This window comes from Ananas comosus, linkage group 17, assembly GCF_001540865.1.
Source record: "Ananas comosus cultivar F153 linkage group 17, ASM154086v1, whole genome shotgun sequence".
In the NCBI taxonomy this organism is placed as follows: Eukaryota; Viridiplantae; Streptophyta; class Magnoliopsida; order Poales; family Bromeliaceae; genus Ananas; species Ananas comosus.
Genome location: NC_033637.1, coordinates 9,503,089 through 9,517,183, shown reverse-complemented (window position 1 = coordinate 9,517,183; position 14,095 = coordinate 9,503,089). Strand labels below are relative to the sequence as shown.

The following is a 14,095-nucleotide window of genomic DNA, read 5'->3' as shown; positions in this document are numbered from 1 at the left end:
CTTAAGTTTGATACACACCGTAGGGGAAAAAAAAAAAAGTTCAACATGACAATAAAAAAATATGGGCCAATAAAAATATTTAGGGGCAAAAATTACTCCTACAGATAGAATGCATGGCTACCATTGCTCTTTCCAAAAGGCCTACATCCCTTTTTCTTTTTTTTCTTTTTTTTTTTTTCAAAAATGCCTTCGAAACTGGCTATTCTGATAAGTGAATAAAATATGGCAGGTGAAAAGCAACACATCTATAACACTTGGAACTTGCAACTGCATAATTATAGCTACCTCATTTGCTATAAAAAAAAAAAGAGAATATAGATGAAGAAGCAATGGTATCAAAGGATTGTTATGAATCATTGAAGACTAATTAATGAGCTAAACAACTGATAAATACTGTCAGCAAAAAAGCAACACATCTATAACACTTGGAACTTGCAACTGCATAATTATAGCTACCTCATTTGCTATAAAAAAAAAAAGAGAATATAGATGAAGAAGCAAATCCATCAAAGGATTGTTATGAATCATTGAAGACTAATTAATGAGCTAAACAACTGATAAATACTGTCAGCAAAAACAATAGAATCTTTATTCCAAATTCCAATCTTTGTGCGGATGATAAAATATGAGCACCAACTGTATAAACAGCTCCGGTCTTGTCGTCCCGAATCTTGATGCTTGAGGAGCCTGTAGTCAATCAGACCAAATCAATATTAACTACACAGCTTGAAACTACAGAGCACGCATACTAACAATAGCACAATTTTATTTTATGATTAAAGAAGGGTTAATTACAATTTGTCCTTAGATTGCATCCAACAGCAGTTTAGCCTCCACATTTAAACCTTGCAATTGACGGTCTCTAATTTACTAATTAAATTCTGTCTTTTCAGAAGGATGACAATCGGTTAGTTCGGTCATTCTTCAGCTCTGAAATCAAAAGATGGACCTAACCATCCAGGTGATTGGGCCTGGTTGTATCCAAATCCCACCTAATATACTCATGCTTTTCACACGAGGGACACCTCATGCCAAGTACGTTTGACTGCCAAATGTTCTTCATGTAATTACACGAGTCTACTAGGTCTCATTTAGATACAAATGAACCTCCAGCGCATGTCCAACCACGTCCAGCGTCGACATAACCGGGTGGATGTAATCTTTCATTTGGTTACAAAAACAAGAGTAAAGATACAACTTAATTGTAACACTAACTAAATTTTAAACCCATAGTTGCAAGGTCTGAAAGTGTATAGACTGAATTGATACCCTACTAGGAAGAAAACAGTTTTATGGATGCTAAGACAAAAGAATAAAAAAAAAAAAAAAAAAGTAAATTCTTAAATGACAAATCAAACTCCATGTCTCTAACATGACCCTTCTATATTTCTGTAAGAGAGGTTACATAATAAGTAGCAACCATCTGCTTTTACTACGGATGTTTCAAATGAGGAGCTCAAAATTGTTGCAGATATAACCAAAAGCAAGAGACATAAAAAAGAAGCTTTATCCAATATTCTCTCTCTTAATCCTGCTAGATTTGAGGCATCATAATTGGAACAAAAAAGACTGAAGCAATAAAAGAAATTATATCGTGAGTTTATCACTCTCTGTCCATATGTGTTTAATTAAATCCCCTTGCTTAGTTCCATTAAGTAAGCTTTACATTGAACAAAGCACTTAACCTTACATGTAAGTTAGTATGTGAGTGTGTTTAAAATATGGCCAAGTAGGTGGCTCACTGGATAAGTGTTTTGCATTACAGCATTGTCATAAAATTGATATATAAATTGTTGTGATCTGACTCCTTGCATTTACAGGTTGCCACCTCAACTTATGGCACTGGAGGAGAGAAGATTGGATGTGCTTTTAAATTTTGTGGGCCTTCCAAAGTGTAAAAGTGGCTCTTTTAGCCACCACATTATCAAACTAGAGCTAACTCCTAAGTGAAGTAAAAACAGCCTTTCTACAGTAGGAGATCAAAAAAAATTTTAGACAAAGATTCATTTGCTCTTTGGCATCGCTTACCCTAAGAAATGCTCAACATTTTATGATTTTCTTGTGTATTCAGGACTCCCTCAAATATTGCTCCAAGTGGTATGAACCTGAACTACAACCAAGAAGTCTCTGATTACCCTGTCCAAGAATCAACTTCTAAAGCTTCCTTAGCAAGACCTACCTGAGTTTGTTATAAGAACTAAAGACTAACTCTTGATGATTGGTGTAAAGTGTTGACATTAACCCAAAAATTTTCATCAGTGATTTAGCAGATATCTCATCTTACAGTTGCACTACTGCTGAACCCCTCTTGGAGAATGCTCCAGATCAAGTAGATCTAAATAATTAAAAATCAGTTGAGTCTTTAGGTTTCCAATAACCCTAATTTTTAGATGATCAAATTTTAGATCTTAAAAGCATACAAACATTCCACATTAAAAGATATAAATGTTCAAATAAATTTAGCACCCAAAAAAGGCGATATGAGACTTACAGTTGTATTCAGTCCAACCAATCACTTCATTCTCCAAGTCATAAAGAACTAATTTGTTTGAAAGGACGAGATCTGCATGATAGTGTTAGGTGTGAAATTGACTAATTCTGCAAGCCGTTAAACATTATAAATGTAAGAGATGACACACTAACTAGTCACAAGATGGACTGAAAATAGTTAGAAGACAGAGTCAATTTCAATGTATACTACCTTACTACATTTCTTTGAAATAATTTACAAGGGTAAAATCCTTTTTGCTATATTATTTGTTGCAAGGATTTAAGTGCCATGCATGGGTCGAGCTGGAAACTTGCCGGCACGATACAGCACGGTGTGTGCCGGGCCGTACCGATGCGTGTCAGTTACAAAACATACATGTGCCCCGACACATAATGGCATGAAATATTTGTTTTCTTTATCAACAAAATATTTTAACTGTTTATTATGTATTTTTATCAAATCTTTTAAACTTTATTGAAAAAATTACTTACTAATTTAAAAAATATAGGGTTTTGAGTTGTGCCATCGGCACGAGGCCTACATCGTGCCGATCTTTTGTTGGCACGATACAGCACAGTGGATATGACCCATATCAAATGGCACTTAAATCCTTGATTTGTTGATTTTCACAATACTGTATCGTCCAATTCTACTCTCTACTTCCTACTATATACTTCTTGCATGAATTTCACATGCACAACAATATTGGGCTTCAGTTATTGGAAAATTGAATTAAAATAAAATATTAGATAAAATATATGATACCCACGATATGCTATCAACCATGAATTGGCCCAACTGCTATGTAGCAACTAAGCACTTCTTTTGAACACTGATTGCCATATTGACTAGGCAGCATATCACAGTGAAAACACTAAGCCCCTGTTTGGTTGCATAAATATATTGTTTGGTATATCTCAATAATTTACTTGAGAAGCGTGTACATTTGGAAGATGAGGAATGTGATCAATTGTTTAGAATTGGATATTATATTTGGCCTTCAAGCTATTTTTTTTAGATAAAATAAATCACCTTATAGGTGAAATATGCTATCCTACCAAATCATAGATATCAAGACCTTTCAAGAAAAAAAAAAAAAAAATCAAGTGCTTTTCTTACCATCACACTAGAAAACTTTTATAACGTATAAGTTATCCTAGGATAACTTATTCCGACTTCCAAACAGGGCCAAAGTTTTTGTGAAAATGAGTCTATCTGGACATTTTGTTATACAAGTTCACATCTGGAGAAAAATAATTTGCTTCATTGGTTTAATCCTTGTCTGCAAGAACTTCCTTTTCTATACGTTTTGAAAAGTTTATAAATGCAACAACTTCAATTATACTATTGGAAAGAGCACACATAATAACAAAATTGTGTCATAAAAAGAAGAAACACTTATGTAAGTCCAAACCTCCCAAAAGAAACATATCCTTCCCATCCTTAGATTGCAATCCTCCATTTTGAAACCCGATGCAGTACACATTATCCTAATTAGATTCCAACAAATGCAATATGATAAGCATTTCTAAAGCATGATGACAATGGAAATTAATATGGTATCAAGGAAATTGTGTTAAACCTTAAAATTGATAAAGTATTTAAGAGAATGAAAATCTTAGAAGCTGAAAATCAGAGCAATGTCTACTAAAAGATATAATTTCTTTGCTTCTAGAATCTGTCCATAAACAATTAAAATATATTTAAGGCAATCTCATTCAGGTTGCAATAGTGTAGAACAGTATTATGTGAAGAAACGGCTAATGGGTTATAAATAATAGGCCAAATTATAGAAAACCCCCCTGTCAATACCCGATTTTTCACTTTCCTCCCTTATCATTCAAAAACCTACACTTTGCTCCCTTAAAAAATGAAAAATGTTCACCGGGGGCTACGCTGCAACAAAATAACCAAATTGCCCCTCACCCTCTTCATCCCCTCCCCAAGCCGCAGCCTTTCCTCCTCCGACACAACCTCTCCTCCTCTGTTCTTCACGCCTTCCTCGACCCCAGCTCTAACTCTGTTCCTCCACCTGCTCCCCCGCTCCTCCAGCACCCTTGCTGCCCCTCCATTTCGGCGACCCTAGGGAGAAAGATCGGGGAAGGCGTGGACGGAGAGGTGGGCGAGGGCGAGGGAGAGGCGGCGGAGGAGGGCGAGAGCGTGTGTGTGAGCATGGACAAAGGGGTGGGCGAGGGCAAGGCAGCGGCGAGCGAGGCGGCGTAGCCGAAAACGTCGGTGAGGAAGCATGAGGGTTTTAGGGGCATTTTGAGTATAAAAATAGGATAAACAGAACCCTAACAGAACCCTGACGACGGAGGCCAAAATGAACATTTTTCAATTTTTAAGGGGACAAGTGTAGGTTTTCAAAAGACGGGGGAAAGTGAAAAAGCGGGTATTGACTGAGAGGTTTTCTGTAATTTAGCCTAGGTAATATAGGAAATCACATGTTGCAGCAATATTTTGATGAGATTTTCCTTGAATTACGGAACATTTAAACATGACTTACATGAAATAAGCTTTGGTAAGCCTTGTTCTAAAGGTTTGAATAATAATTACTGGAATGTATCAGAATGAAACGTTCTTGAAGTTTACGACTAGTAGTAGAATAGTAGCAAATCAATTCAGCAGAGATATTACAATAAAAACAAAGGACAAAACCCTTAAGAAAATTGCCAGCAGGTATAAAGCTTCACAAATGCATGTACTACTTTTTAAAAGTGCAGCTTATTTCAGTTCTCTGGTACTACACTTTCACCTCAGCAATCTTCTTTCAAGCATGCAGCTTATTTCAGTTCCTTGTTACTACATATTTTCACCTCAGCTTGGCATTTTCGCTTCTTTTGCTTTTCCTAGCCAGAAAATCTCTTTGTGCACCCTTATACTTTTAGGTTTAAACCTTTAAGGCATATGGGTCAAGACTAAAAAGAATATGGCAATTGGAGTTAGTTGCTTATCCTTGATAGTTAATAATTTGATTGAGAGTCACAGTTCCTATCCAGTAAATGCATTCTTTAGTTCTTGTCCGTTTCTTCGTGCTGCCCAAACATGCCAACAAGGCGACCCTATATGAAACATGGCTCAGGTTTGACTTAGTCCTGATGGGTTTTGGCCAGTCCAAAAATTGATCCAAAAGTATGTCAAATGGACGTCGTCTATGTTGGCCCATTTCAATTTTCCAATCAGACTCAATATTTATCGAATCCAAAATATATTTTCACAGATACCTACAATAATAGGGATTTTCACATCTCTGTCAATAGTCATCTATTATACTGTCCCTTAATGTCAGGATGGAGCCATCTTTACCACTGACTGATAGTTATCTATTGCTTTAACTAGTCCTGTAATACAAGGATGGAGCCTTCTTTACTCAACTTCCACCAACCTTCAAATCCTCTAATTCCACCTCTTCACATATGTGGCCTACCTCTTCACATATGTGGTCTATGTTTGGGGCAGGCTGAATGACTCGGGCTGTATTTTCCTCATTGTTGAGACCAAAGACAAAGCTTTCTCAGTTTCTTTGAGTTGGGCTGCACTGTAGTATATTGATATATCTATAGCATCAGGGTTGGATTGACCTCATTCCAACACTGACCTAGCCCATTTGCATCCCTAAAGCAAAGGATGCACTTTGTTAAAAAGAACATAACATTTCAATCAAAATATGAAAGATAAGCGACTTTCTCCAACCACCATATTCTCTGCATCCTAACCCAAAAGAGACCCTTAGAAAGAGAAGAGCTAATAAAAGAAGAAAATTGTCACAACTTATCCCCCTCTAAGGAGAAAATGAAAAAGAACAAGGTTGAAAACAAACAATGCCTATTTTGGTAGCTCTTGATCCTTAAAGAGAAGATCTTTAAAACATGAATTTCATTTCCAACAAGTCCAATAACTCAGAACTGTATCTAGCAACATCAAACCCTAGTTGAAGTATTCTAACATAGATGTTCAGATATAAGTATCAACTATCAAGGTCCATGTACCTATAAAAGTATTTAGCCTCTACATGCATTTGTGTTTATCCACACTGCTCACTACAGTAACATACTATCACATAGTAATGGTGGAAAATTTGAATTACCTCATTTTGAAAAAGATAATCATGTGGATACACATTTAGTGAAAGCGAGTTCTCAAAATGAAAGACAACAGCTGGAAATCCATCATCTACACTGCAACACAATCAGAAGACATGTCAGCAAGGAAAGAAACTTTGAGTCTGAACTCAGTCCAATATGTCCAATAGAACATGATTGCAGAATTGCTCGGTGTTCCCTTGATTCAAAAGCCTCTTTATAGAAAAATACCTTACAAAAGTATATTTGTATTTAAAATGCTATCCATTCAAAGCATCTCGCAATCAGCCACGTGCCTGCTTGTTACATATTATGGTACCTTTTAAGTTATGGAAAAGGAAAAAAAAACTACAGAAAAGGTTGTTTAATAAGCCATGGTGCCGAATACGTTATCTGGAAGAGGATGAGAAATTTTCAGAAAAGAAATAACAGATTCTTTACGAGTGACTGTAAGTTCAATGCTGTTATAGCCTAGAATTCTTATACCAAGCAAAATACAGCAAGATAGGATCTTGCCATGAAACTTGTGTAGCTCAAATATTGTATACCCAACTTGAAACCAAGAACAACCATGTAATCCAAGAACAAACATCCAAAATTACCCTTAACAAGGAACTAGATGATCTAAGGAATGAAATGAAAATTCTATTTTATTTATTTGCAGCAATTCTAAAGATAAAATCATGATACCCGGTTCAACTACAGGGCACAAATAAGACTTGATAGAAGAATGCCATGCACGTTGGCACAATGAGCACCTCAGATCAACACGTTGCTCCACATCGAAACACAGGAGCTTCATGTGCAGCGCATAGAATTCATGCTAATGTTCAGAGAAGATCATGTGTCATAACAAGTAAATCGCTACAAGCAAACATAAGATGCCCTACCATCCCGCAAGTACAAGCAAAGTATAATTTGAGGTTTTAAATTTCATCAACCAAACTTTAATTTGCATAACGGGGTTTAAGTGTCATGTTAGAAAAAAATCAAGAAACAGGTCGTTATCTAACTATCAAAATACCAATATTCTACATTTTCTTGTATAACTCTTCAAGACAAAAGGACGCATACCTTCCTGCATATTGGAAACATAGAAAGTCCTGAATGGTTTGGAAGCTCAAATCTTGATGATTAGTAAATACCTAAATATACCTCAAATAAGTAGGATAAAAATATTAATCGTCAAATGGCAAAATAAGAGAAAAGGTATCATACTGCACTCATTAGTGGTTTATATGCCTCCTCTGGAAGATAAGACAAAGTTGTACCACTGTCAATAATTGTTCCTTTCCTTGCTCCAGTTTCAAAAAGATCAGTTGGAAGTTGTAAAATAGCACCACCAACTTCAATTGCCTTCAAATGGACATTGTAATGTGGCCTGAGGTGGTAAAGAATTCATCAATCAACAAATTACATAAATTCAGTAAACAAAACAAGTGGATGTACTTGATTAAAAAACATTCAACAAAATAATTTTACATTGTAATAGCACAAAGAATAGACTACTGCACATTGTTAGGATTAAACTATCAATAATAATGTTTTTTTTTTTTGGTGGAGTTGCAGCATGTAAAGAGTAGTCCCAAGAATGCAATTCTCTTGAAAGGATGAATCCATTTTGGCACACTAAGCAAATATCATATACCATAACAATCTTCTTAAAGTCCTATTTAAAAATTTCTATCTATTGTCCTTTGTCTGCAAATTCACTACTTTACAGACAACTCCAAATAAAAGCTATGTTCTCTCTCAGGTGGTGGTTTCCGTCAATAATTAAAAGCACCGGAAAATGGGGGCTAAAAAAAAGCGTTTTAGGATATTGGGGAACCTCTAAAGAATCAAAACGGGTGCATTTGAACAACATCTCCCCAAACTAGGCCTTTCTCCGGCAGTTCAACAAAACTGCCTAGGAAGTTTCATAGAAGGCTAAGGTACAACTCGGGCACCTATGAAACACTGATACTTCACTTTTGGAGCCGTACACATATCGAATATGGATATGCAACCGATACGCCACCGATACATCAAATACGGGATTTAAATATCCCAATTTTCCAAAAAATAAAAAAGATAACAAATACAACACCAATATGGCATGATATTTGTTTCAAATTATATTGTCATGTATAATCTACGCATCACGGACAAGGACACAAGATCCGGGACACGGCATGACTCAGACACTGACGACTCAACAACTTCAAAAAAAAGGACACAAACACGGCATAGACATCACTAATAAAATATTATATTATTAATATAATAATATATATTTATTATATACAAAAAATTAATTTTGCCAAAATATCATTATATTTCTCATACGAATTAAAGTAAATAAAATTCTCGTTGGTAGTTCATATATTTTTGAGGAACAAAATTTTCCACTAGACATAATTTATTTATATTGTCCAAAAAAAAATTATATGGATTCATCAAAAAAGCCAAAATAGTTTTTTATCATATATTATATATGGATAAAAAAATAAAATAAAAAGATATTATTTTTAATGGGATGTACCATGGACCCGCGTCGAACGCCAATCCATGGCATGTCCATGCCGAATACGTGACCGACACAAATACATGAGGCTTAAAGAAGTGTCCATGATGCATAGTGTATAATCAATATATGTCTAAATATATTTAAAAAATATTTTATTCGTTAATCCCTAGTGTATCTATATCCTTGAAGTTTTGGAAGATGTCATACCATTGTATCTATATCGTGTCATACCCCGTATCTAGTATCTGTAACTTTACTTCATAGCCAGACACAAGCAGGCGAAGAGTGCAAGACTCTTACGATAACAACAAAAAATTAAAAAAAAAAAATCTAAAAATCTTGTGTAGATCCATAATCAAACCCAGAAAGTATAGCTAAAAGTTATTATCGCGGGTTCCACAATTTTGTATTGATAACCATAAATTTTCCTACGTGCATCAAATGTGAGACTGCATATTTGGTGCATATCACGACCGACCTCGCATATCTAACTCCTAAATTTTGTTACCAAAATTAGCAAATAAGATATATGTGCCAAGTATTAACAAGAAAATATGAATAACCCTAGCATGGCCTGCATAAAAGAAGCCTCATAGCTTTAAAAGGAGCTGGTAAAACAAGAATCATGAAAGAAAGAAGACATGGCACTCAACAAATCCACACCAACAAACAATCAAGATTGTGAAAAATGTTCTCTACAAAGGGGTGACTAGGGTAGTCGGCCTAGACACATCTTTTCCTTTGTTTGAACAACCAGGTGACCAGTAAATTAGATACCTAGATTTGTACTTGATGCAAATAACATACGGAAGCAAGCGATTGCCACCTCTAATAAAGCAATGACGTAGCTTTGAAACCATCCAATTGCGGGGCTACTCAATCAAGATACCGATAATGATACAACCCTAGATCGGCCATGAGCTAGGATAAGGTTTCCATTAAGAACTAAGAAAGCCTAATCCGATGGTAATTAAGGCCTTATATTTGGTTGTATATAAGAATAGACTTGCTTGCCATGTCACACATGTGTGGCTAACTCTTTGCCTCACACACATGGCTAATCTCTTGTCACACAAGAAACCAAAGAAAAGTATGCATTGTTCCACGAAATGAAGCATCTATAGCTCTCGAGGGATACAAAGGATATAAATAGACTTCAGTTCAAGAGTCCTATTGTGAGTCAAAAACTTACAATCATGAAAGATGAGGATGATACTTTCCTACTTATTGAATATATTTCCTAACTACATAATTCTTATTCCACTCAAAGAATATAAACAAATAGCCCCACAATAAGGAAAATCAGTCATAATTAATCTTCTCCAAAATCAACCTACAGCAATTTGTGTCAATACGGTCAATCAGTTAGTCCAGCTGTCAAGCTCCTCAATCTTAGATATCTGTCTCCACTTCTAAACGAATTTGGTCGGAAGATGTTTGGACTATGTTGGAAGTCAACTCGAAATGTGAATTGAACAATATTTTACAATCTGTAAGTGAGTAATTCTGCTAACAGGTCAACCAATTACACTAGAAATTCGTTTAGTCTATGCTATGCACTAAAGAAAGAAGGTGCATTGTAAATTTTGTAACAGAATGAAATTAAACCAGCGCTCATCCAAATTTATACGTAATCCGAATGAGAGATGCACTAAGAAAAAAAACATAAAAAAAAAACTGTAGTATCCCTTTTCTAGAACTGGAATTAGTATGACATACTGATTAGGTACCAATGGTGTTGTCTTCACTTTTGGCTGCACCACATGTCCTATAGCAAAAATGCCACCTCCATGTATACTATCTAAGCAATGAGCAAACACCTTACTCACTTTTCCAGAGGAAGCTAGCTGCGATATCATGGACGAATTTGACTGCCCAAAACCAAGAATTCCATCAAGAGCTTCACTTGATGAACCCAAATCCCCAGACTGCCGAGCACCACACCTATACAAAAGCAAAAGCAAAAGCACAAAAAAGAAAAAGAAAAAAAAATCAAGAAAGAAGAAAACAAAGACTAATCGGGTAAATGCTCAAGACAGAGAGGTCTACAATAATGTCGCTTCTCACCGAACTTGATGAACGTCAAGAAAAACAAACTAGAACTCCCAAATTTAAGAAAACAAAATCACATTGCTTCTTCCACTTGGTGTCACCCTATTGATTCTAAATTTGTATTGATTCTCATGTTTGATGTTAAGAGCATAACTCACCCAAATGTGACACTGGCATTGACTTGTTTTGTTTCGTGATCACCTGTTATTTGGTCATACTGTACATTATCCGTCACAAAGAACCCAGTCGTCGAGCTCCCATCACCATACATAACACTGTATTGGCATGGAATGTTTGCAAGGCATCCCGGAAGCTCGCCGCCGTATGTTGACGCGCAAAAGCTCTCCTTGCATGATACTAAACTCCCACTTTCCGACCGTTTCGGATCATACAGTGTCAATTTGATCTGCACAAAAGACCTAATTCTCAATTCACTATAAAATTGCGAAATATACAACCTAAGACCTTGTTCGGTATTGTTGCCAGTTTTTGTTCTTTTCAAATAAATACTCTATACAATGGGGTGCGGCAATAGATGATGGAAGGTTTGCGATCTATAGATTTAACAGGATTGGATGGAACCATTAACAAGAACATAATAGCGAATTTTTTGCACTTCTTTAGGGTTTTTTAAGAAGAAATCTTGTGGGCATCCACCCAGATTGCATTGCAAGCCATCCAACGATAGGAGGAGTAAATATGGCCAGGCTGCATTGCGGGCACAAATAATAATATGATACTCTCATTTTACGAAAACTTTACGAAAACAAAAAAATTTGCAGCAACTCCAAACAAGGCCTAAATGAGGAAATTTGGAAGAAAAGAAAAGGAGAAAAAAATAAATAAAAGTACCCCAAGATCACTCTTTTTAGGGCACCGATCGCACGAGATGCAATTCACCCAGAGGATGTCGCTCCCCGTGTCGACCTGCACGTAGTAGCTGTTGGATGGCGTTCCGATCCCAATTTGAGTGTAGTAGAGCCTATTCATTTCCACATTTTCCGCCCAATCCAAGCACCCCGAAACAACCCAAAAAAAGCATATCAAACCCTAATCCACGAACCTAACAAGGGCATGAAAAAAAGGCAGATAATGAATGAGCCGCGCACCCTGTGTCGGTCGGGAGGCCGAGGCCGCCGAGGGGGAGGTCGGCGGAGGCGAGGATGCGGCCGCGGCGCCGGCTGTCGTGGGCGCGGAGGTCGAGGATCGTGCGGTTCCGGCCGACGAACTTGTGCTGCACCTTGAGCACGCCCGTTGCCGAAGCTCGGGTATCAAAATTGCATAGATGAGAAACAAGAGAGAAGAAGATAATAGGAGACAAGAGAGAAGAGGGTCTCTTTAGAGCCATGAGAAAGACCCTTCTTTTATTTTATTTTTTTTCTTTTTTTACCCCCGAAGAAGGGAATGGAAGCTTATTCTCCTCCTCCTCCTCCTCCTCCTCCTCCTCCTCTTCCTTAATAAAAGAGAATTGGGATTGGAGGCAAAGCGTTATTCTCCGCAATTGAAATGTTTATTCCGCCTCTTATGAGAGGCTAAAGAGAAGAGGGGGAAGAAGGGGCGAAGAGAAAACGACGGTGGGCCGAAAAAGGGTGATGAAAGGAAGCTTTCAACGGTATATATTTGAACACAAGGACGCGGCAGCTTATTTTTAACCCTCTCAACATTTGAGAAAGCTGCTCCCAACGTTCCCAAAAAAAAATAAAAATAAAAATAAAAGCCTCGGCCCGAAATACAGTTTAATTAAGAGAAAACTTCAAAAAAAAACCGTGATTTCGTAATTTCTGACTTTGCACCCCTGTTGTTTAAAATATATCAAATTGTCTCACTGTGGTTTCGTTTTTATTTTTTCCGTAGCTTTTTCGTTAATATTTCATTAAATTATATACAAAAAAACTTCAGATGCCCATCTAGATTTATCAAATATTCACTTTAGTACCCTTTAATTTTAACTTTATCACTAATTTAAGAAAAAAAATAATAAAATTAATAAGAAAAAGAGAAAAAAGAAACCACAAGGGAGCAAATTGATACATTTTAAACCACAGGGGGGCAAAGTGAGAAACAATGAAACCACAGGGGGAATTTTTTGAAGTTTTCCCTTTAATTAATGCGTGACTCGTGCTCTTAGACCTGTCTTTGTGAATATTTTTAAATAACTTTTATTCACATCAAGAAGATATTTGTTACATAATTTAATAAATAAAATATTAATTTTATAAATTTTCATCCCTATTAATTTAGTATGTCGGAAGTAATCTGTACTTCTATACTTCTATATCTATAATCTATATTTATAATCTATATCTATATCTATATCTATATCTATAATCTATAATTATACATTATTTCTACTAAAGTTGCCACATGGTAACATTTTCTTTATGGTTGAGTGTGGGCTCCGCCCCAACCAGCTTAAGTCCTTCCTCTTCCTCTTTCTTTGGTTGTTATTTTCGATCAACGGCAAAATAATCCCACTCCTCACGGGTTACTACGCTAGTAATTCAGGAAAACGAAAGTTTTAACTCCTTTTAACATTTAACTATTGTAGATATCCGCGCGTTGCGGCTGGCAGATACTACTAAAGTAAAAATTATAAATAATAAAATATCAACATAACTAACTAAATTATTAGTAGGTCAATAATAAAGGCTACAATATAGACAATCTATAAGGACTGAGATTTTTGCAGTGTAGCTAAACTCTCAGTTGACGATGTTTTTGTGTGTAATTTAATTACAAAAGCACTCGTCAAGTTTCGGGCGAAAACGAGTTAAAACGGAAATTCTACGGGATTTCTAAGTTTCACTTAAAGTGAATAGTAACTCGATTTTCCGGAGAAGCCGCGGTGAGAAGTTGGTTTCTGGCTCGTACCGGACTCTGTTCATAGCAGTCCAATAGCTCGTTTCGATCGGTTCAGCTATTCTGGAACTAATTGCGCTGACGGATTTTATCTTTCTCTTT

At 36.3% G+C, this 14,095-nt stretch overlaps 1 protein-coding gene across 1 annotated transcript; it reads right to left on the bottom strand.

Moving 5' to 3' along the window:
• Positions 420-12,716, bottom strand: LOC109723496 (aspartic proteinase-like protein 2). Its single transcript, XM_020251881.1, has 10 exons — positions 12,244-12,716; positions 11,987-12,116; positions 11,293-11,540; positions 10,802-11,026; positions 7,792-7,954; positions 7,648-7,718; positions 6,579-6,669; positions 3,906-3,981; positions 2,492-2,563; positions 420-687 (listed from the first exon to the last, which is right to left on the bottom strand). The coding sequence occupies exons 1-10, from the start codon at positions 12,480-12,482 to the stop codon at positions 539-541; spliced, it is 1,464 nt and encodes a 487-aa protein (XP_020107470.1). The 5' UTR covers positions 12,483-12,716; the 3' UTR covers positions 420-538.